Source organism: Anser brachyrhynchus (assembly GCF_964034855.1).
Source record: "Anser brachyrhynchus genome assembly, chromosome: 17".
In the NCBI taxonomy this organism is placed as follows: Eukaryota; Metazoa; Chordata; class Aves; order Anseriformes; family Anatidae; genus Anser; species Anser brachyrhynchus.
The window spans coordinates 10,084,194-10,106,192 of record NC_137710.1 but is presented as its reverse complement, the minus strand read 5'-3'; the positions used below and the strand labels follow the sequence as shown (position 1 = coordinate 10,106,192).

General features: G+C 38.4%; 1 protein-coding gene across 4 annotated transcripts in view; it reads right to left on the bottom strand.

Annotated features, from left to right (window-relative positions):
- The window catches only part of CABIN1 (calcineurin binding protein 1), a 110,212-nt gene that overhangs the window by 45,865 nt on the left and 42,348 nt on the right, over positions 1–21,999 (bottom strand). For all 4 annotated transcript variants that reach the window (XM_080559968.1, XM_080559971.1, XM_080559970.1 and 1 more), the window contains exon 31: positions 17,288–17,401. In XM_080559968.1, coding sequence (XP_080416094.1) covers positions 17,288–17,401 — 114 coding nt within the window. The remainder of the gene's footprint in view (positions 1–17,287; positions 17,402–21,999) is intronic.

The following is a 21,999-nucleotide window of genomic DNA, read 5'->3' as shown; positions in this document are numbered from 1 at the left end:
CTGCCCGTGTCGCCTTCCCCACAGGTGCTGCCCCCCCGGCCCCGCTTTTCCCTCAGGCTCCCGCCGCCAGCCCGGCCCCGCGCCCCCTCCTCAGCCCCGGCCGCTTCCCTCAGCCGCGGCTCCTCAGCTCCAGCCTGGGCTGCGCGGCCCGGCCAGGCTCTGCTCCCCCCTGCCTTCATCGCAAAAGCCGAAACGGGGCATCTTTATCCTCCCCTCGCTTCTGGGACACCTGCTTTGACTTCCTCATCACCTTGCTAAACTCGGTCCTGTTTACCAACAGGCCAGGTCTAATAACCTGCTCCACGACTGCAAAAGTCTGGGCATGCTATGCAGCAGGCAATTGCTAAGATCATCCCTTTCTTATCATTTCAGCCACTTTTTAGTCAATTTCTTGTGTTTTTTCTTTTCTTATGGCATCAATTCTAAGCTCACACTGAAAACCCCATATACCTTGCCCCTTCTCATTTATATAATACACATTTATGCTTAACAGAATCCTTAAGGAAGCTAAAGAGTCATTTACTTATCTAATTCATCTCTCATAAATTCCATTAATGAACTACACCCTCTCTCTCCACTTAAACGGTAAGAGCCAGCGTTTTTGTTTTGATGCTAAAATTCCACTGTGGACAATACCACACTTTACGAATAACCCGTGTCTTCACTACCTCTTACATCTTGCCACCACGGGCAATAACCCATTCCATACTTACTAACAATGCAGTTTTGGCACTACCACTTCAAAAATCCATTAACCTTTCATCTTTTGACTGCATAATGTTTTAAATACAGAATTTACAGAATTGAAATGAATACTTACTTTCTATGTATTAATGCAAAGAGGCTTTTTTTTGACCTGCATTTTTTAATCTGCTCAGTTAGTCAGTGTTAGCAGCAGAGCTCCTATCTCCTCTATTGCACTGGAGTTTTTTTCCTATGTATTTATGTAGATTAAGTAGTTGTTGTACCTGGAATTAAATGCATCTTAAAGTGTTTAAAGTTAATAGCCCAAGGACTGGGTGTTCACTAGGTCGGAAATTATGTCATATAACAACCCTGAACAGCTAAATGCCTTTAAGCCATAAGCACGGCAGTGTAAGAATTTTGTTTTCTAATTAATACTGTAGCTGTTCAAATGAACAGTCATGGTACCATAAAAAGCAGTAAGAACACAAACATCTTTAAGTGATGATAAAAGGTAAACATGAATACTTAGCTCTTAGATTTCAAACTGCTTTACAAACTAGCAAAACTTTTTAAAAATCATTAAGTGGAATATTCATTATATGTCTGATTTATTGTTGCTTTTGTATAGAAAAATTATTTGGTAAAGGTCTATCCCCAACTTCAATTAAAGAAACAAGTTTGCCTCTCAGAAGTTTAGAAAGATACATTTTTCACCACAGATTATCTTAAATTCTGTCCAATTCCCAAAGTTTCCTATCTGCTTCCCCTTCAGTCAGCATTTTTATCAATCACCATGAAATCTAGGTTTGCCTTGTGCACTCCCACATCACACATCCAGCTGTCTGAACCATCACAAGCAGAATGAATTTTGCACTATTTGCACACGTAGGTGTCTGTAACTTACGGAACTATTAAGAAAGAGCATTCAAATTCAGTTACCTAACATTAAAAATTAGAGGCTCAGTAAAGCATAAGTGGCAGTATTGGTCCCTTGTACAAATGGGAACCAGCAACATACAGTGGGACTTCCACCCTCTAGATCTCGGAGATACGTTACAGAGATGCTATAAATCCAGTAGTCATGTGGCAAAAAGTGGATGAAATTATTTACTTGGCATTCACCAAAAGGGAGCTAATGTTGGGCGCTCAGGCCAGCAATAACCTGGAGTCATTCAGGTCTACCCGTGAGCACACCTCTTAGCTCCATCTCTTGCTTATGCAGCTCTACTCCCACCGCAGCCTACTCCGGGCTCGCTGGTGAAATGGCTGCTGCAGAAGATGGCTGGCACCATTACGCCCACATTCCTGGTTCAGACTTCGAACTATGTAATATCAAAGGCCTTTTCATTAATTATTTTTACACAGCACAGTATTTGGGACATGCTATTCAAGACTTCTGGCTGATTAGGGGTGAAAGATGATATGGTATTTTCTTAATTTATGACTTTTCTTAATTAATGACTTGGGAGAGACTGCAAATGAGGGCTGCATGAACAGCTAACAGCTCCTGCTTTTTACGCTTAATTTGGGTGATGGAGGAACAAAACAGCATGGCTTTATGCATTTTGGCAAGAAAGATGGATAGGGAAAAAGAATGACAGAGCAATTACAGGGAACTTGAAACATGCCCAGAGTCAACAAGATGACTTAACATTTGTCCTTTTAAAAATAAATGCTCATAATGAATATTTTCAGTTCAGCAAACAGTCTACAAGAAAGAACAATCATTCTAGGTGCAATTGTTAATCCTCAGCGACCATGTCTTAAACTTATTTTAGTTATTTACGAGGAGAAAGGAAAAGAGCAGAGAACTATTCCAGACCATTACAAGTGACCAAGTTATATTTAATTCCTTCTTTAAGAGCCTCATTTCATCAAATATTTTGTTTGTTTTAAAATCTTCTCTATCTTTAAATCAGTAACAATCAAAGCAAGTTTGAGAAACATCTCAGCCTGAATCACCTACTGGGATATGAACGCTAGCATGTGCTTTCCAGTGCCACAATACTACAAGCTAGAGCAAAGTGATTTTCAACTTTTAAGCATTTTTAACTCTTGTACACTGGTATTTCTTGATGAAGTGTTCTGGGGTGAATAATAAATGTCGAGAAATATTGCAGACCTCTCTGCACTGTAGAAACAAAGATGCTAGCTTTCCATGCAAATACAGCATACAGGTTTTTTAAGGTGTGTGTATATTTGAAATTCTGTTCCACTTATAAGTGCTTTTCTTCAGAGGATATGCATTGCATATCCTTGCATGAACTCTATTTCCACTTAGGAAGACTACATTTTATCTTTTGTTTTAAAGGAAGTAGGATATTGTTTTGACTCAGAGATGGCATTTTTTTTCTTGCAGAGAGAAAGGTAATCTCCAGCTTTCAGGGCAACAAGTCCTGCAGGAACTATAAAACATTCTTCCTTCAGCAGCAGTATTTGCATCCTTTAAACAGATTTTTAACCTTCTTGCAAACAGTCGGGTAACAATAGCTACCAGATCAGAATATCTGCCTAAAAACCAGTCTGATCCAAAGCAGTGACTGTTAAGGTATTATGTAATTATTTTCAAGGCCAATTTCTCTTTAACAACAGTGCTGGAACTACTATAGAGAGACCACTACTGCAGAGCAACAGAACTGGCTGCTGTCACTGAAAACAATACACCTGCACTGAAATTAAACCTTCACAGTGATCAGCAGGTAGCAGAAAGGCAGAGGTGAAGGGAGGGAAGAAAAATGTATTTCACTTTTCCTTGAAAATACACCAACTTTGTTATCCAAAGATTATCTCCTGTTTGTACACAGGTTTATATTTCTTCGTTAAGAACTCATTTTACTTCCCTTTGAATCTCAAAGAGAAACTTAGACCAGCAAGTGCCAAACCTGGGCCTTCAGAGGACTTGTATCTTTCCAAAAGCTGTGCCTTTTTGATATTCAATGAGTAAGGGTGATTTGATTTTTTTTTTTTGACAATTATTACTGCTACTTGAAAATGAGAGCTTTGTAAAAGAATATTTTAACCAATTCTATATCATTTTATACCTCATCTGACAAACTTAAAAAGCCCCTAGAATCTCCTCTAACAAATAGGAACTTCTATCGATGAAGCTTTAATTTGGGGAATTTCACATGGACCACATGTTGTTTTGCCTAGAGACAAAAAACAGTAAAAAAACACTCAGCTACCTGATTATTTGTCCACACGCTACATTTAAACTGCTGTTAAAAGGGCAAATATAAGAAAGAAAAAATGCAAATGGAAAAATAAGAGAGGAATATGTCAAAAGGTAGCAACAGGAGTAAGAGAAACTGAAAGGAGTTTTATAACAGAAATCTGCGGTGTGTCATCTTGCTGTCTTCACCTTGCTATCCACATGCTTCAAAGACTTCAGATTCAGACTCATCTCCTGGTGGGCCTTTCATTTTGTTAGCTCCAGGCTGCCATTGGAGACAGTTCTCAGATGGAAGTGTGCAGGAAGAAAGACACTTTGCTTTGCTTTACCTTATTGATCTGAGAACATACAGAGGCAGGAAATTTTATTCTGGCTCAATTATTCACAAAAAGCAAGCAGAGACTTGTCAGATTTTGAAGGAAGAAGAGTGACATATTGAAAAGACAGTGACAAAATAACCCAGAAAATAGGCCTACATGTGAATGGTTTACCTACCCACATTGTCACAGTAATGCTGTGCCCAGAATATACTAATTTCTAGCAAAGATTTTAGGCAAGCAATACTCACTGATTCCTAATTTACAAAGAAGAATCCCTCCTTCCTTTTTAAAATGATTCTCCCCTTTCCTCCCAAAGTTTCTCGGCAGTGTTACATCAACTGTGACTGCCTAAATCCTAGGCTGAGAACTCTCTGGACATGATGCATATAAGGCAGTTAAGTCCTTTCTGTCTGGTCTTCTCCTTTCTTCCCTAATTCAAACCTGTTTGCTTCCCAAGTGCCTGGGTGCCAGGTGGTGCAAGCTGAAATCATGGCTTTTATGATAACGTTGATAATTCTGAATTTCAGCATGGGAATGGACTTTCCAAAATTACTCAGCCAGATACCGATGATCTCAAAAGCAGTCAAGACTCTTTTGGAAATTTCTTGACATGAAATTCTGTATCCCAGCCCTACCAATGCTGAAAATCCAAACACATTTTCTAATCAAGAGCCATTAGACTCCTCCACGTCAAACACATTCACTGTGCAGCCCCTCATCAGTGGAGAAGTATAGCAAATGAGTCTTGAAGCTATTTCCACTCCTTTCTCTGTGATCGGAAATAGCTGTAACTGGACTTCAGAAGTATTATTTCATTCTCCTTAGCTTTGATACTTCTATAAGACATTTGAATAAACTAACAGTACACTTAAAGTACATTATAATCGCATTATGTTACTATCTTCCCACTAAAATCTTAGTTTTGAAATTCAGTCACAGGAGTAGGATTAAGTCCTTTAGACAGCTAACTATTGCTCAAGATAACACTATTTCCTATTAAGATTAGCTTTACTGCCTAGTATCTTTCAAGAATAGTTTTTCTTTCTTCCTTTAGAAAGTCTATTTGTTCTTCCACATTATAGCTGTTCTTTCCCCTAAAATACAGGTAAACATGCATACACATGCAGAGTAAAATTCAAGAAGTCTTTTTACAGTTGTTCCTGTTTAATCCCTGCAAGACAAGAATTCACTGCCTGCAGAAACCCTGTTTGATGTTGATGACAAAGCATTTTTCTGGTTTGGGGTTTTTTCCCCCAGTGGAGAAAGATATATTTCCTTTCTGGGATACAAATAGGGATCCACTGTGCTCAAGGACTGCAGAGCAGTTATGAAAAGGTGAAACACTTCTTGATTCTTTCTATACGATTATTTTAGGTTAATATTGTTAAAAGGTTAAGATGTAAGGAAATCTTCATACAACGATGACCACAAGAACTATGAGGGCAAAGTCTAGAGAGTAACTCTTGTATGTGGCACTAACTGATGAATATTCATTTACTTCAAATGAAGAAAAAAAGCAAAGCTGCAAGAACATCTCATTACAGAAGATATGACAGAGATGCAGTATGTTTACTTCAAGATTTGTGCGAAGAAAGAATGAACATGGAATGAATGTGCCAATCAAACATTTAATGCTTCTAAAATTAATTTGACATCGATTTTGGATAGCGAAGCTAATCACTGAAAGCTTCAGAGTTTAAGTGCAAGTGCTTCCTGGGGGAACCCCAAACTGAAATTAGAAGGTAATCGATCACAGGAAGTGTTGAACAGTAATATACATCTCAAGTTAGATGTGCATACACACACAAAAGAATCAAAAAGAAAACCCTCTTTCGAAAACCCTGGTTTTAAACACTGTTCCTTGGTTTATCTTTAGAAATATGATGGCTGTTACTGCAGCCATGACTTAGGAGCAGGCTACCTTAAAGCTATGCTTGGGAATCAATCCACCTGGTTTAAAAGGAACATGTCCTTACCTGAGTTACACGTAATATAGTATTAGAACTGCAACTGTTTCTAAATCTCTCATTTTTTTTTTTGAGCCAGAATTGCTTAGTTTTTCACTCCTATCAACTCTGATACAAAAAAAGAAAGTTACTATTGTTAATTTCAATTTTCATCAGTTTCTAAAACTTGTATACCTTAATGTTTTCTTTACACTCCTATTATGAGTACTTTCTCTTACATGACAAAGAAAGTGCTTTTGAAATCACTGCACTGCATTCACATGGAAAGCCCCATCTTTGTTATACCAGAAGAATAGCCTTAAAGTGTCACAGAGTTTGGGAGAGCTACACACTTCTCCATAGATGAGCTAAACAGACACTAAAGGTGACAGCACACTGGCCTATCTTCAAATTTGACCAAATATTTTCCACTGGAAATAATTAGTTACTTAAGAATCAGTATCACTAGAATAAGTGGAGCTCAGTGACCCTGAAATATCGTATTAGATAGTTATACGGTGAATGCAAAAACAAACAAGAAAAACCACCACATCCTCTTAAACCCTTTGAGCAGTCTGTCAGGAGGAACAAACTAGGTATGCGTAAAGAGAAATCACTTTAGCTGTTATAACAAGCTCATAATTTAATCTCAAACATCTGAATACTTAAGAAAATGCCATTAATTTAATGACTCACACTAGTTCCAGTCTACTAAGCAGTACATCATGGTGTAAGTGCTGGTATACTTTGAATATACACACAGGGAGTGGCTACGAAGTGATAAAGATTTAAATTGAAAATGACCTGGTACGAGTTTTTAATTTCTGATTTTTATTCTCTGTCAAACCAAACAGAGAGCAAATTCTGTAATTCATTCTGAATAGCTTTTAGGAAGTGCTTCAACTGAAAGGTTCATTTTTTTTTTTGAGTTTGCTTCCTTTAAGCTAAAAAAAAGAATGAACACCAAAACCAAAAACTTCATAAAAGCCAAATTTGTGAAACTGTTTCTAGACAGGAGGCGAGTAATCAAATGTGTGGAGGTGAAGTCAACTGAAATGAACAAAGGTCATAAAGCTCCTGGAAATAAGTTATTTTTCACTCAAGCTCTTACAGGAGCTTCCCTTGTTGGATCACAGCCATACCTTTGGGTGCTCAGAGGAGCAAGCTAAAACACTCGCCACCATGGACATCGTTACTTTCAGTCACCCATCCAATCATTTTCTTTTAACGCCTTTAGGAGAGTGAGACACAACTCATTTAAGTGCTCAACCCTTGCAGTTTTACATATTAGCTATCGTGCAAACACCAAAAAGTGTTCATGTTATGCCAGGAAATCCCACCTCCTCCACAGGAGCCAAAGAGTCTGGAATAATAATACACTACACAATATTCAACATTTTTACTCCTCTAACTTCAGGAATTTTGCCAAAGACAGAGTACTGTTATTCAGATAACTCCTGCTTCAAACTCTTCATCTCAGCTCTGCACAGTGGTACTGCAGTCAGCTCGCGAATAGCTCATCATGCACCAGCTACCACAGAATGACAAAACATATCCTTACCTATCATAATCTGCCATCTTACTTCTTCACCTCCATCTTAACCTTTTTCATTTGGCCAGTTTTATCCTGCTGTATCCATTAAATTTAAAATATTTATCTATAAATACTTTCCACTTGCAGAGATGTACACACAGACTTGTATCACTGCTGTCATCCCACACTCTCCTGTTTTCATTTTTACACTGAGGCAATGTGTAGCCATGAAAACCACTCAGATCCTTCTGCCGAGAGCTTTAATTCCAGGAATATTTCTCATGACATATGCTGCTTTAATAAAAAAAATTACTTTCACTATTAATGTGTAATGAAAGTTGTAATAAATCACCGTAAGTTTTAGAACGGTAGTGAGCTGTACATCTCGTTGTGGCTGGTTTTGCATTCACTTACTGCCATTTGGCTCCTTTCACCTTCAGAGTAAGGTTGGTCTTTTTATACAGGCAAGATATAGGAATGAAAAAACCTCACTGCAATATCTGGAATATGGAACAGGCAAGTGCTGTACTGAGCGAGATCAGATACAGAGCTGACATCTACCGCAACAGCAGCCCCAGGAACATCTTCAAAATGAAAGATACAGAAGTAGTAGAGAAAATTGCATTGATTAATGCCACAGAATTCTCTTAACATACAACTGGCAGAAAGAGCTCATCAAAAACATACAGTGGAAAAACACACTTCATCTTTGGATATGTCATACAGAGCTTCACCTAAGAAAGCAGTGTTTTAGAAAATCGCTCTGTTTGAGAAGGTTTTGATTCTGGCAATACATTTAATGTATCTATCTGTTTTAGAACAAAAGGGAAGGGTTTTTAAAAAACTGAGGTGTGACTTCAGACACATACACACTACTTTCAGCACTGTTGTGTGAACTTTACGCTTTGATAGTAACAGGACTTACAAGAAAGCTTTCAATAACAGGCTATGAAACACCAATGCCTGCTAACTAAAATTAAAATTCTGTGTCTTAGGTTTGCTTCTAAAATTCCAAATTTACTGTTTTCTGGTTTTGTTTGCTTTGTTTTGTTTATGCAGTGGTCTACACTGGAATAACAGTTCTTGCTATTTATTTCTATGATAAAAGTAGGATAAATAACTGATAGTAAGAAGCCACAAGAACTAGTCTAATAAGCAGGTAGTAGACATATAAAACCATGTATTTTAAAGACCTTTCATGGTTCATCGCCTTAAAACTCTTTTTTACATGTCCTACTGTATTTAAAAATCATAAATAGATTTTTTAATACATACATGTATATATTTCCTTTAAGGGAAAGAATCTAGCACTACTTTAAAAAGAACCATGTTAAGCGTCTAAAGGTCACTCTCCCATCCATATCTGATACAAAGCTGACAGATGGCAAAATCAAATTATGGATTTATTCATTGCACATATGTAAAAGGACACTCATCACACATTATTCAAGCAAACCAGCACCCACCCTTCAAATGCTGTTTAGACAGGGTAAAATGGTTGCTGCTAAACTTTTAAGACTCAGCTTTAAAACTAATTGCTTTATGTCCTTTAACACACTACAACCTCCACGACAACTGCTCTGCTATAAAGCCGTATCTTCACTTTTTCAGGGTTGTTTGTTCCCCAGCTCACCTTCATCTAAAAATTCATCTATTCAATAAAAGAAGAAACTTTTCCTAGGGAAACAAAATAGGAAAAAAAAAAAAAAACAAGAAACCCACCCTGTTTAATATCCACTGGCACAAACGACAGTTTAAAACCCCGTGCCTGTATCTCCAGGGATTAGATTTATTGGCATCTTTACTAGCGAGGTCTTGGAAGCCTGCAAAGCTAGCCAGAAAGAACAGTGTGTATATATTGAGACAGAAAACCTTGTGAACGACGGACATTTTTCACTGATGAGTTCTGTTTTTCCAAGAGGATGGAGTGAAGAACTGTAAATAACATGTTGGGCAGAGGTTGAAAAAGTTATCTAGCTTTTTATAGGCAACTTTAAGACTTCATTGCTTACTGGCTTTCTGGTCTTAATCCAATCACTACGAAAGTTTCACTTGCACAGTTAACTCCTTGCTTACCTCTGTTTGCAGAGTTGGTATTAAGATTGCACGAGAGAGAGCATGCAGAAGAGCAAGCAGGAGAGAACAAGAGAAAATATTCCTTCGCACCCACTAAAAGCATTCTTCTGATTAAAACGTTAGAAAATCTGGGCAGGAGGCGTATGAGTAGAATTACATTAACTTTCCAACTGAAAAAAAAAACATGGGGGAAAGAAGGAAAATGGCTAGCTACTGGCAGAAGAGCAACTGGCAGAAAAGAAATTGTGAAATCTTAACTCTTGTTATGGGGGCAACTAGTATCAGTTTTCCACTCTCCCCTTCCCCAGTAGAACCCATCTGTCAAGTTGGCCAAAAAAAAAAAAAAAGGAAATTAATATGCTTATTTGACTAAAACGGGGATTTTCTAAAAGGTACCTTTTATACATAGAAAAGGTCTGCCTGCTTCAGATATAGACAATAGTAACAGTAAGTTTAACAAAGAGTCAGAGAAAACTTATTTTCTTCCAAACAGCCACTTTATAAAGTTGACTTCCAGTCCTAGTTTCAGAGAAGGGTAGGCTGTCACCTCATTATGCATTTTAACTAACTAAATTATATGAAATCTAAGCTTTCATTAAAAAAAGTTTATAGACTTGATGCAAAAATAACCTCACAAATATGAATTATATTTAACTGATGCAAACGTGCCTTCCTGCACCTGCACACTGATTTGTTAGCACAAGTTCCTCTACCTTGTGATTCAGTGGACATTCAAACAACTGCTGCTCAGAACTGAGCGTCCACATCTGTGCCACAGTACTGCTCCTCATAGGGTGCATTGAAGGAAAACTGGGGAAACTAACAAAGACCAAAAAGGAAGAAAATCAAGGAACAAAGGATGGGAAAACACCGATTTGGTTTCACTCTTCAATCTTTCACACTTCAGCTTCTACCATAATGACAAAACAACTGCCATTTATATAGCTGATTTCATTTTAGTCATAGGATTATGGAATCGTTTGCTTCAGAAGGGACTCCTGGAGGGTTTATTTATTTACTCCGTGGAAGCTTTCTATACAAATATCTCTTCACCCACACCAGAAATGGTTTTCTCACGCAGCTGAAGAACAATAGCTTTGTAATGACATTAGGCAGGAATGCAGGCAAAGCAATGAAGTACTTGTTAAAATTTCAGAGGAAGCAAGCTGGGCAGGCAGCATGGTGGCTCATCCGCATCCCCAGTGCGGTACAGCAAGGCCACCGGTTGTCTCGCCTTAGGGAAGGGTGCTGGCTGAGCCCAGCAGCCCTGGCTCACACGAGCACCTTCGCAGCAAAGCTTCCCTGCAGCACTGTGTCTGCTAACAGCACTCCAGGGCACTGCTGACAGTCCTCGTTTCTAACTTGTCAACCATTTCATCAAGTAGCTGGCTCTCCTAGCAGAGGAAGAAAATGTGTGTCTTTTACTGAACTTAACATCTGAATACTTCATAATCAGCAGAAAGCTGGCATTAAGAAATTGCATTTACTGAATGGCACTTGTACAGAGCAGAAAATCTCTCCCTTAGGGTGTGTTAGGGCCTGCAGAGTGAAAACAGATATTTCACAGATAGAATATGGCCATCTCCTGAAAAGATTAAAAACAATTCTGTCTTTTAAAGTACGTAGGGACTTAGCCATCCTCTAAGCAGATATCTCTATCTGCCCACCCCGTTAAGAAGAATAAATATATTGAACTATTAATATCTGTTGTTGTTACGCTATCATTATTTTGTTTTATCCAGCTGTATAGAAGGTCAGTGTTAATGGTGGAGGTCATCTTTTCTAGACACTTTTTCTGTATAGCACCTATTAAATGCTACTAACTCTAATTAGAGTGCTAGCTAGCTGCTGGAATCAAAAGTTTTTTAAAATTAAACCTAAGAATATCTTGACTCCTTTACGATTTCTGTTTCCTTGTGGTTGCATAAAAATGACATCCAAAACACTAAAAATGGCATCCAAAGCACTCAGAAGCAAGACAAGCAAAATCAAGTTAACTAAGACCTTGTGATTTCTGAGATGTCACTTGTGACTTTTAAAAAAAATGAACTAGCATCCTCTCATACTCACATAAAGTGTTAGAAGTGCTAAAAAGACCGACATTTTTTTCAAAAAATTGCAAGCAATCACGAATAAGCTCAAATATAACGATGAATTCTCCTAGAGCCCCCATACATAACTGGACACAAAATCCCACCAGGCTGAGGCACAATCTCAACTCACATGGATACACGGTACATCTCTTAAAGTTCTTTCCCTTTCCTCCCAATCTAATTCAAATGGTACTAGTTCTCTTAAGGAGACTCATTTTCCACATAGCAGATGTCTAGGAGCTGGAAGCACACTTGCCAACTGAAAAGACACACACAACTGATGAGCAGGAGAAGAGTAACCCAGATCTATCATCAGCCAAGGACAGGAAGGAAAGCAGAGCAGCTATAGTTCTAGGGCAGTGATTTTAGTCAGCTGTTGCCTCCAGTTTCAGGCTTTTCCAGTGCACACTAAGAAACAAGCAACCTGAAGCTTCAGTCAAGCTGCCACAATCAGCCTTGGAGAGCTGCCCTTGGCCCTTTGGTGTTCTTCAGGTCAACACCAGAAGCAAACTCAGGCTGGATAGAACAATGCCTGGGAGACCTAACAGATTTCATTTCGTAATGGAGACCACCCTAACAGATTTCATTCTTCCCTTGGTTGATATACACCCAGTTATCTCTACCACATCACACGGCCAACAGACATTAAATTCTGTAGCAAATGTTGCACTTTAATTCAAGTCATGGGAATATAAATTAATGCTGAGGTCATACTTCAGGAGCTAGGTGGAAAAACAAATGAAGGTCTGTATCATATCAAAAGAAAAGCCCATATACTGAGGGCCATAGTTCTGACAGTGACCAGTAATATATGACTGAGGGAAGACACAAAAACAACTGAGGCCTACAATGAAATTTCCTTGATATAACTTCCCAGTTTCTAAGAAAGCTGAGGCACGTTGCCTTCCCCCCCCCCCCAATAATCCTGATCAACTTTTCCTCCATGATTTTATATTAGAGACCTCACAATAGCCTTCATTTCCTAAGTCTCAAAATCACCCATATGGCTCGAGTTGTACAGAATCCCAAAGCAGAGTCAGTCCTTGCAGGTTGCTCAACTTTGCAGAATCAATTTTCTTCTGGAAAGACAGAGATGTAACTCTCAGAATCTGAAACACAGCCTGGGAAAGAACCTGCTATAAGGAATTAACAAAGTACCCACTGGTTATTGCCCTGCCCCTAGAAACTTGCAGTACCAGACTTTAAGACTTCATTCTTCAGCTGCTTAGCATCCAGATCCTGCAGCTCTGTACAGCACACGTCTACTGCAGTGCCTGCTCACACCTAGTATGACAATGGCAATTAAAGTGAAACCACTGCTCTCTCTCAGCTTCTGACTCCCAGTGGATGCTACCTGGCTTTGACCCTGCTCACTCAGACCACAGAACAAAGAGCTTTGGGGATACAGCAGCGAATAAAAATACTGCATTTCTTTTGGAATTAAAAATAGAGCAATTAGCCTTAACAATTTGCAGCCTTGCAAGACTTAACACACATGAATGTTGCATTATAGTAAAATTGTGCACATGCACGGTTTACATATATCTTCTTACGTGGGGACCAGTTACCAAAGATGGACATCAAGACCTTTATTACAGGAAAACGTGCCAGGAAAATACAAATACTGTACATTAAACCATATGGAGAAGTTACTGATATACCGAGCTCAACCATCAAAATGCTTCTTCCACAATCAGCACACACCCACAGACTGATGAATACCCATCATCTGTGCACAAAGCTTAACTTTGTTTTATTAATAGTGGTATGAAATCTGAATAAATAAAGAAGTACCCTACTATATAAAGCAATGTTATGTTTGTTTTTTTCCCCGGTGAATTAATTTCTAATTTAGTTACTATAGAAACCATTCTGGAGCCCTCTAAATTAAAAAAAAGAAGAGTCCCTCTATATATTTACACACATACACATACATAAAAGAGGAAAGCTGGAGCAAACCTTTATACACAGGTTCCAGAGAAAAGTACAACTGGCCAAAGAAAAAATACTTGGACATTCACATATAGAAACACTGCTAATACTCCTGCCAGTCTAACTGCAATAATCACTGCACCGACCCTAGAACATCAGGGCTGTTCTCTTCTGTTTGGGAAGCAACGAAGTACAATAGTGCAGTGAGCATGCTTTACCTAAAACATAGAAAGGCAAGTTCTCTGCATCCTGATATTCTCCTAATATGCCAAACGAGGAAATCAGGGCTAAGCAAACGTGCCTTTTTTGCTCATTCTGAAGACAGCAAAAAATAAATTCAAAGAGATTTCAGACACAGCTGAGTGACAGTTAACAAATTAGCCAACAGACCGTGACACACAGATTCAGACCTGCAATCCCACAGTAAAATTTAACAGGAGGCAACTTTACCCAGGTTTCTTTCGTTTCATACAGTGCTCTCATAAACATTTCATAAATAATTCTACTAGGAGTATGCATGATTTATAAAATGTCTGGGAGGAGCCGGCTGGCACAGTCCCTACTTGTCTTTGAGCTGCTCAGCTTTCTCCCTTGCACACTGTTGTTTGTACTTGTAAAACTGAGTCAGCTATAATTTCAACAACGCTGAATCTTCTGTACAAAAGATTAAAAACTCTATCGCTACTTGCTCCAAAGGAAAAAGGTATTTCAGTAGTAAAATATATACAGAAAGCCCCTCAGACATTAATTCTTTTATACCATAGGCTAAAGAGTTCTCAAAAATAAAACCAAATATGTTACATGGAAGCAAACAAACACCCTAAGCAAAGTGTTTTTGTTGAAAATACCCCAGAGGGCATTAATAAGCTTAGGAAATCTTAAGGTTGGCCATTTAATTTCTAAGATTACATGTAGTTGCTTACTTGCATAGAGCTCCATAGAGTTCTGCTTTATCACCTGACTCTCTGTGAAGACACTAGCTGGGACAGTGGGCTGCAACACCATCTGTACGCAACGGATGACACACGAGTCTGTATTCTGAGCGCTGACCCAGATGGTGCAGCCCATGTGCTTACCCGCTGCCTGGCTAGGAGCTCTGCATGAGAACAAGCTAGTTAGCTGAGGTTTAACCCAGACAAAAATCAATGCAGTGGCAGAGTGGTTTTTTCCAAGCTGTTCACAGATTTTAGGTTTGTCCAATTCTGGAACGTTAGAGGCACTAACAGGTTTTTTTTTTTTTTCATGGGTACTTGTAGCCATTTCTCTCTTGGATCTGGATTTTCTCACCATGCTGTGTTTGTGTCATCTGTACTGGATCACTGCCACACGTTCTACACAGAGTGCTACTTGAAGAGAGTTTTGAAAATATAGCTGGTAGAAAATTACATCATCAAATATTTAATCATGCTTAGCTTATAATGTATATTGTACCTGTTAGCAGCGAGACTAACCTACATGCCCGCAGGAATGTCAGGATGTTAGCACTGATTCACAAAGGCCTCCACAAGTAGTTTTGGCCATCTGAGGCACTCCATGGTTACACTGTCATCACAGCTGAGACGCACTGGAACGTTCGAGACCCAAACTGAAATGTCTCCAGCCTGGAGGCACTGTTCTGCCTGGATGACTGCAGACTAACATTGTCCTCCTCTGTTGGCAAACCTAAATCCAAGCTGAGGTCACCATTTTCACACATGTGCTCACTGTTCTAATAGTATTGCTGGGGTATTACAAGCATATACTTTTCATTGAAGATTAGCTTTTATTTCAAAGTGTTTAATTTCTTATTAAATAAAATTAATAACATGAAATTATGCAAATTAAGTTTTTGTTGATTTACAAAACAGAACTATTGCACAGCTATCTAGTATCTATACAAGCACTTTCCATCCTTCAGCGTACAAAAGGATCAATACGCGGAGTAAGGAACGATTGTTGTATAAAATAACACTGGAGAACATGCACCTAGGGATACAATGGAATCTATCTTTCAGTTAAATTATCTGGCATTAGCATTCAAAAACGAGACATGATTTAGGTCAACCAGCAATCTCTCTTAATGTGGTAATTCACATTTTCAAGTAGAAACATTCCCTTATCCATGCTGCTCAGTTGCCCACTGCTCATCTCCATACATGAAAACACAGGATACTCTTGTCACTTAGCCCTGCGATGATGAACAAGTCGGCTTTGATCATGCAAAGCGCACACTTGACTTTGAGCATGCTGAATAATTTCATTAACATCTATGAGAATACTTGGTTAGCTGGACCACAGCCAACGTATTCACCAGCTTGAAGAGTTAATCACACTGTAGGATTCTTAAGGGAGAAAGCAGACAAATATTGAAGGGAAATAACCAGAACAAAGCCATGTAATCATCAACCAGGTCACAAGTTTTTGGTCTACACCCTGTCAGGCTGGTGGTATTTGTTAATCAAAACTTTCCAGAAAGATGGAACAACATCGCTCTTTTTGCAAACAGATCCACGACACAATTTTGAACCAGTCAGTATTCCTTAGCTGTTCAGCCCAGCTGAGGGATTATAATCAGAGGAAAGCACTTATCGTATACTTACCGAGAAGTATGCACAGAGGTGCTAATTAACACAACATACAACAAAGATGAAGACAGACATTAACAGATATAAAGTTAAAAAAATCAGAAGAATTATGACATTAAAACAGCGCTAGGACATAGTACTGGATGGGGAAGCAGAGACGTAAAATTATGTCACTGTAGTCACAGGCAACCGTATCACATATACATCATCCAGAAATAAACAAAACTTCTCTAGGTCCTTCTCACGTCATAAGCCACAAAACTGCTACAGAATCCTTTCATGAAAGAGAAGGCACAAAAAACTAGAACATATCACAGAGAAGCCAGATATACTGAAGACAACAGCAATGCACTTAAGTCTCAATTACAGCAGGGAATTTAGTAACTGCTCATCTAAGGATCAAAAGTATTGTGTCCCGTGTTACTGAGAGGGGCACAGACAATCCTGTGGACTAAAAGATATCACAAGGTCTACAAGACAGTGTTGCTACTACTGCGTGACTTGGAAATACTCTTTCTGCTGAACCATACTACAAAAGCTGAATACAAGGAAGCTCCTTCCAAATCCTGAGATTTCTTAGAGCAACTAGTTTGTTAAGAGAACTACTAGTCCAGCTGAGAAAGACTGAACAGGAACATAATTTAGATGAACAGAATTACAATTTTTATAGAGGTCTCAACCACCAATTATATGGTAAATGATGTGTAACTGGGAAGCATTGATGCCTCCCCATGTTGTCAAGCTCATTAGAGGGTTTATTTCTGATGTGTTTCCCTCCAAGAGGAGAAAACCCAAGCAAGTATCTCCATAATACTATTCTAGTTTTCCTTTTGCTAATTGTGTGGCTCATTTAATGTGCCTTTGCTGAATTTTACAGCCTTTTGCAAGCCTTTCAAATGAGAAACAGGTGTTAAAACAATAGCTGAGAAAGTAAGGATGTGTTTATCAACGGTATAAACTTACATTGAAGAAATTCGTCTTGTTCCTCTCACAGAAGAGGCCCTGTGCAGGCATGTGCTTCAGCTGCTGCCAGGGGACACTGCTGCCCAGCAGCACGTCGCGGGCCCACTGCAGGTTCTGTGGAAGAAACGGGACAGACAACGTCCTTATGGGTAGAAGTACAAAAAGTGCTTACTTGCTTTTATTGAATACCCTGTATTGTGATTTCTCATTTCCCAGATAGCTGCTGTTCCAGCAGTATTTGTAGAGACATGGGCTTTGGGGATGACGTCCCTTGGGAGAGAGAAGCCAGTTTGCTTCTCAGAGCAAGCACTGAGGACTGATCAGCCCCAGCAGAGGATTAGTCAGTTCTCTACAACTGCTGAATCCAGCTTCATACCAAGTTTTGTTTTCCTTTTTTTGTTGTTGTTGTGTTTTTTTAAACTGTCTTCATTTATTGAGATCCACTTGCTATCTCCTGTCACCTACAGAAATCTGCACTATAAACATATTTAAAACACCTACAATTTTGTTAAAAGATGAATTAAAGCACAATATTAAATAATTTATACATAAAATACAGTTTCTCACCAAACTGTGGAGCTCAGTGTCCTGCGTATCCCGCAGCCTTCCTCCAGGCCCCTTTGTGCCCACCCCACCACCCCTGCTATTCTTCTCTGGCCCTCAGACCCTCCAGTTTGCCCAACTTCATTGCCCCACCACACTCTCAAAGTCACCTCCCTCAGCCCTTCCCCAGGGCTAGCCACCACCGAAGAGTACACGCCAGCTCTACAGCCAAACAGAAGAGGTAACCAGTAAGCCCAAACTTGCAGCCTTCTTTTACTGAAGTGGTTAATTCAGGCCTTTTATCCCTCTACTCAGCCATTGCCCTCCATGTAATTTTAACCTCTCTGAAAAATTCCATGCCTGTCATCAAGTTTAGTTAATAGTGCTCAAGGAGTTCACGAAGAAAGCATTGGTAGGAGAATAAACGATAGACAACAATCAAAAATTCATAAAAGCACTACCCCTCTACAAGTTCAATGCATGAACATCTCTTGTGTAGTGTGGAGAACTAGGGGACAGCTGTTGGCTCCAGGCAAAACATGGTATTTAGAATTACTAACAGATGAGACGATTATTTATCGTAAGGTTTTACTGACAGAGGTTTATTTTACTTCATTTTATTTCTTTCAGTATCACAAAGTAGCATTAGGCTGTTTTTTTGGTGCTGATTTTTTTTCCTGGAGACTTACAACTTAACAGAGCAAACAAACGAAAGAGGAAGCCACTTGGTTCTACAGAGGCAAGTTACAATGCTGAATTCTGATTTGTTTTCGGTGGGCTGGAGATATGTTTCTGTGAATCATAAATTTGATTTAATCATGTCCATCCAACAAGTATATTCCACTTGTAATATCGCCTCAATACTTTCTTGTTGTTGTTAACAAAAATCTTAGCTTGTTTTCCAGATGATTTTCTTTGTAAGATTCTGGAGAAACAGTAAAAGCCGTGCCTAATCATAAGCACTTCGTCCTAATGACAGTAGTCATGCAGAAACCTCCAACGTCTTACAGAACTGGAGCATCCCTTTTAGCAAAACGCTAAAGGGATTGTTATGGATTCATGTGCAAGAGAGCTGAACATTGGAAATATTAACCAGATATTTACAGATGTCAAAAATACTTCATTCAGAGAATGGATATAGAGTACTTATACAGAACCTTCATAATTACAATGTACAACAGTCAAGGGTTTGTGTAGCTTTCCCTCTGGTAAGGGACAAATACACATTCACTCACAAATATCCACAAGGTACTTCCTGGCTAGTCAGGGTGACCACTGAATTTAATAATTATCAAAGTGTCAAATTTAAGATTGAAGAAAGCGAAGTATATAAACTTAACCTTTTTTTTTTTTTAACCATACTGCTTTTGTACTCTGTCTTTCTGTAATTCTATTAACCTATGCCTGTAAAATACTCCGAGATACATACAGAAGAAAATACAACACAAAAAAGAACCTACAAAAGCCTGGTCTTCCATGAAAGCCAACCTGTTTTGAGTAAAATCAAAATCCAGCAAAAATAATAAGCCTAGCACAACTCTCACAAGGCAGGCATATAAATGCTTTATTTTATGTCAATCATAGTCATCATAAACATAAGGATATTCAAACTGTGAAAACAAAGGAAAACATTGCCTAATATATAGCCATGTGAATCTTACCGTTAAAACCATTGCATAAAAATATAAAGGAAAACAAAACCCAAATCCCAGTCTGAACAAATTTTAGCTATAGATGTATTCCTGAATCTTAGTTTTATACTGAAAATGGAAAGAAATCATTAAGTGCAGTGTCATGCCCTGGTGATCTGCTCTGCACATTATACTGACCATTCACAGGCATGTATATGGGACATATAATTCACAGGCTTTTATTGAATATGATGACAGTAACCTAGCAAGGAGCAAAAAAGATCATTCAGACAAATGGTGCAATTATACGGTAACTTCACACAATCAAAACTAATGGGAATAAAAGATGTAGTTACAGACTTTCCACTACCCTTCTTAAATCAGCACGATCAGTGATTCCCAGCAAATATGCCTGAACAGGTCTTAACTCATTAGATTTCACAGAGTCTGCTCTGCTTTGTTTTTGGCTGATGAAGTTATTAGGAGTGGGTGAAGGGATTCAGGACATAGGAAAAGAGATTTATTCCTCTTGGCACGCTGCTTGCCAGTCTGAAATACTGGATTTAGCTTTCTGACTCAGGGCAATTACAAAGCACTCTTTCCGGTTCAGCTGTTGCCTCCCACATCTTCATCACCTCAAGATTCAAAGCCAAGATGACTGACAGGGTACAAGAACTTGCAGAAAAGTTTACTGCATTGTTCAAGTGGGAAAGAAAAATCTTTTACAGTCAACCAACTGGAAATCTGAGTCACTTCAGAGATAGATACCCTTTAGCTCAAGGGTGTCAAAAGCCACTAATACCTAATTTGGAAACTCCATGAAGTGCTGCTGAGAGGTGTACAGAACATCCTACTACACTTTAATCCTTCCCTCTGTTTAAGAAAAAAAACAAACAAACCACCACCACACACAAACACACACCATAGTGTTACTGCATCAAACAGAAGAAAAATAAAAAGACTATTGACCTTGCAGGATAGCATTTTAAACAAACTATTACCAAACTGTTGCTACTTGAAAGGCTTAGATATATTAAAAACTTACAGATTATGCCTGTCTGTATGTTAAACCTACATATAATCTTGTAATTTTTACATGCATGTATTCTGCCTGTTTTGACTATCATATTGGTAACATATAACAATATCTGACATTAATTTCTTCAATTGACATCTAAATCAAAAAGACACTCAAACAATTCTAATTATTAGCACATCCACTGTTACCTTCCCAAAAAGGACATAAAACACAACTCATCAGTACTTTCAGGCAGACCACGTTGTCTCTGTTGTGAAATGGATCATGGTTATTGGATCTCAGCATGGACTCAGTATTACTAGCCTTAGAGTACATAAATTACTATGTCTCTACCCAGCTGATGGATGAGTAATATTATAAAATCTGTGGGATAGAACAATATGACAGTGAATTCATAGTCTTCCTGAACAAAAATTCATAACCTCATCCTGAAAATGTAGTGGAGGACATTTCACTAGAAATAATCTAAGCCAGCTGTAAATGCATACCATGACACTGGAGCCGTGCTAATATTTCTTAAAAAGTATCTTTCACAAAACAAGTTGACTTTCACACTTACTCAGTGAATATACAGAGGACCAGGTACTGAACTGCAACAGTTTGTCAAGTATCCCAGCTTTAAATTACTAATGGTATTTTATATATGGTGTTCATCATGATGGTAGCAAACATTTGTTAAAAAAAACATTACAAGGTCTGTTAATATGGGACATAATAGAAGATAAAAAATCTAAATTATACAAACAATATTTATGAGCAGACCGAGGATTTTTTATTGCAGTATAAAAAAGCACCTAAGTATATTTATTTCCTGACAATCTACTGGTTGCAGAATACCACTTCTACATACTGATCCCTGACACCATAAGGCAACTACTCACTATCCACAAAGTGTTTTAGTTATAGCGATGAACGATCTCTTGCCAAGTTCTGTCTTCCTGCCCTTCCAAACTGTGCCAACAGCCATGTTGGAGGTAAAATCCTAACATCACAAAGGATGAAAACTTCACTTCAAGAGAGAGACAATGCAAATGGGAAACTAAACTATTGCCCAAACTAGAAATGAAGTAACTTTTGAAAATTCACCCTTACTTTCCTGTCTATTTGTTCCAATAAAAAACAGCTATGTAAAAATTTGCTGTGATAACATAATAAAATATATAGCCTCCGAAGAGTAAACAGGATTTTGCAGAGGAAAAAAAAAATAGACTACATAGCCAAACAATGTTGAAAGATTTTGAAAAGGATGTTAAAAAAACCACTCAACTATTTTTACTAATCTTGCAACAGCAAAGCCGGTAATACTGTAAAATGGGAGAAAACAGATTGCATATGGAAAATTTGTTTTTCTGTGCACTATGGAGACCTGCCAATCTGCTCCTTTCCTGGCCAAACATGAATTTTGGCCATCAGTCTAAATTTTCATACATATTTCTGGCACTGGCACACAAATGCTGAATTTTCCAAGACGGTTATATACTTAAAATTAACCTCAGGTT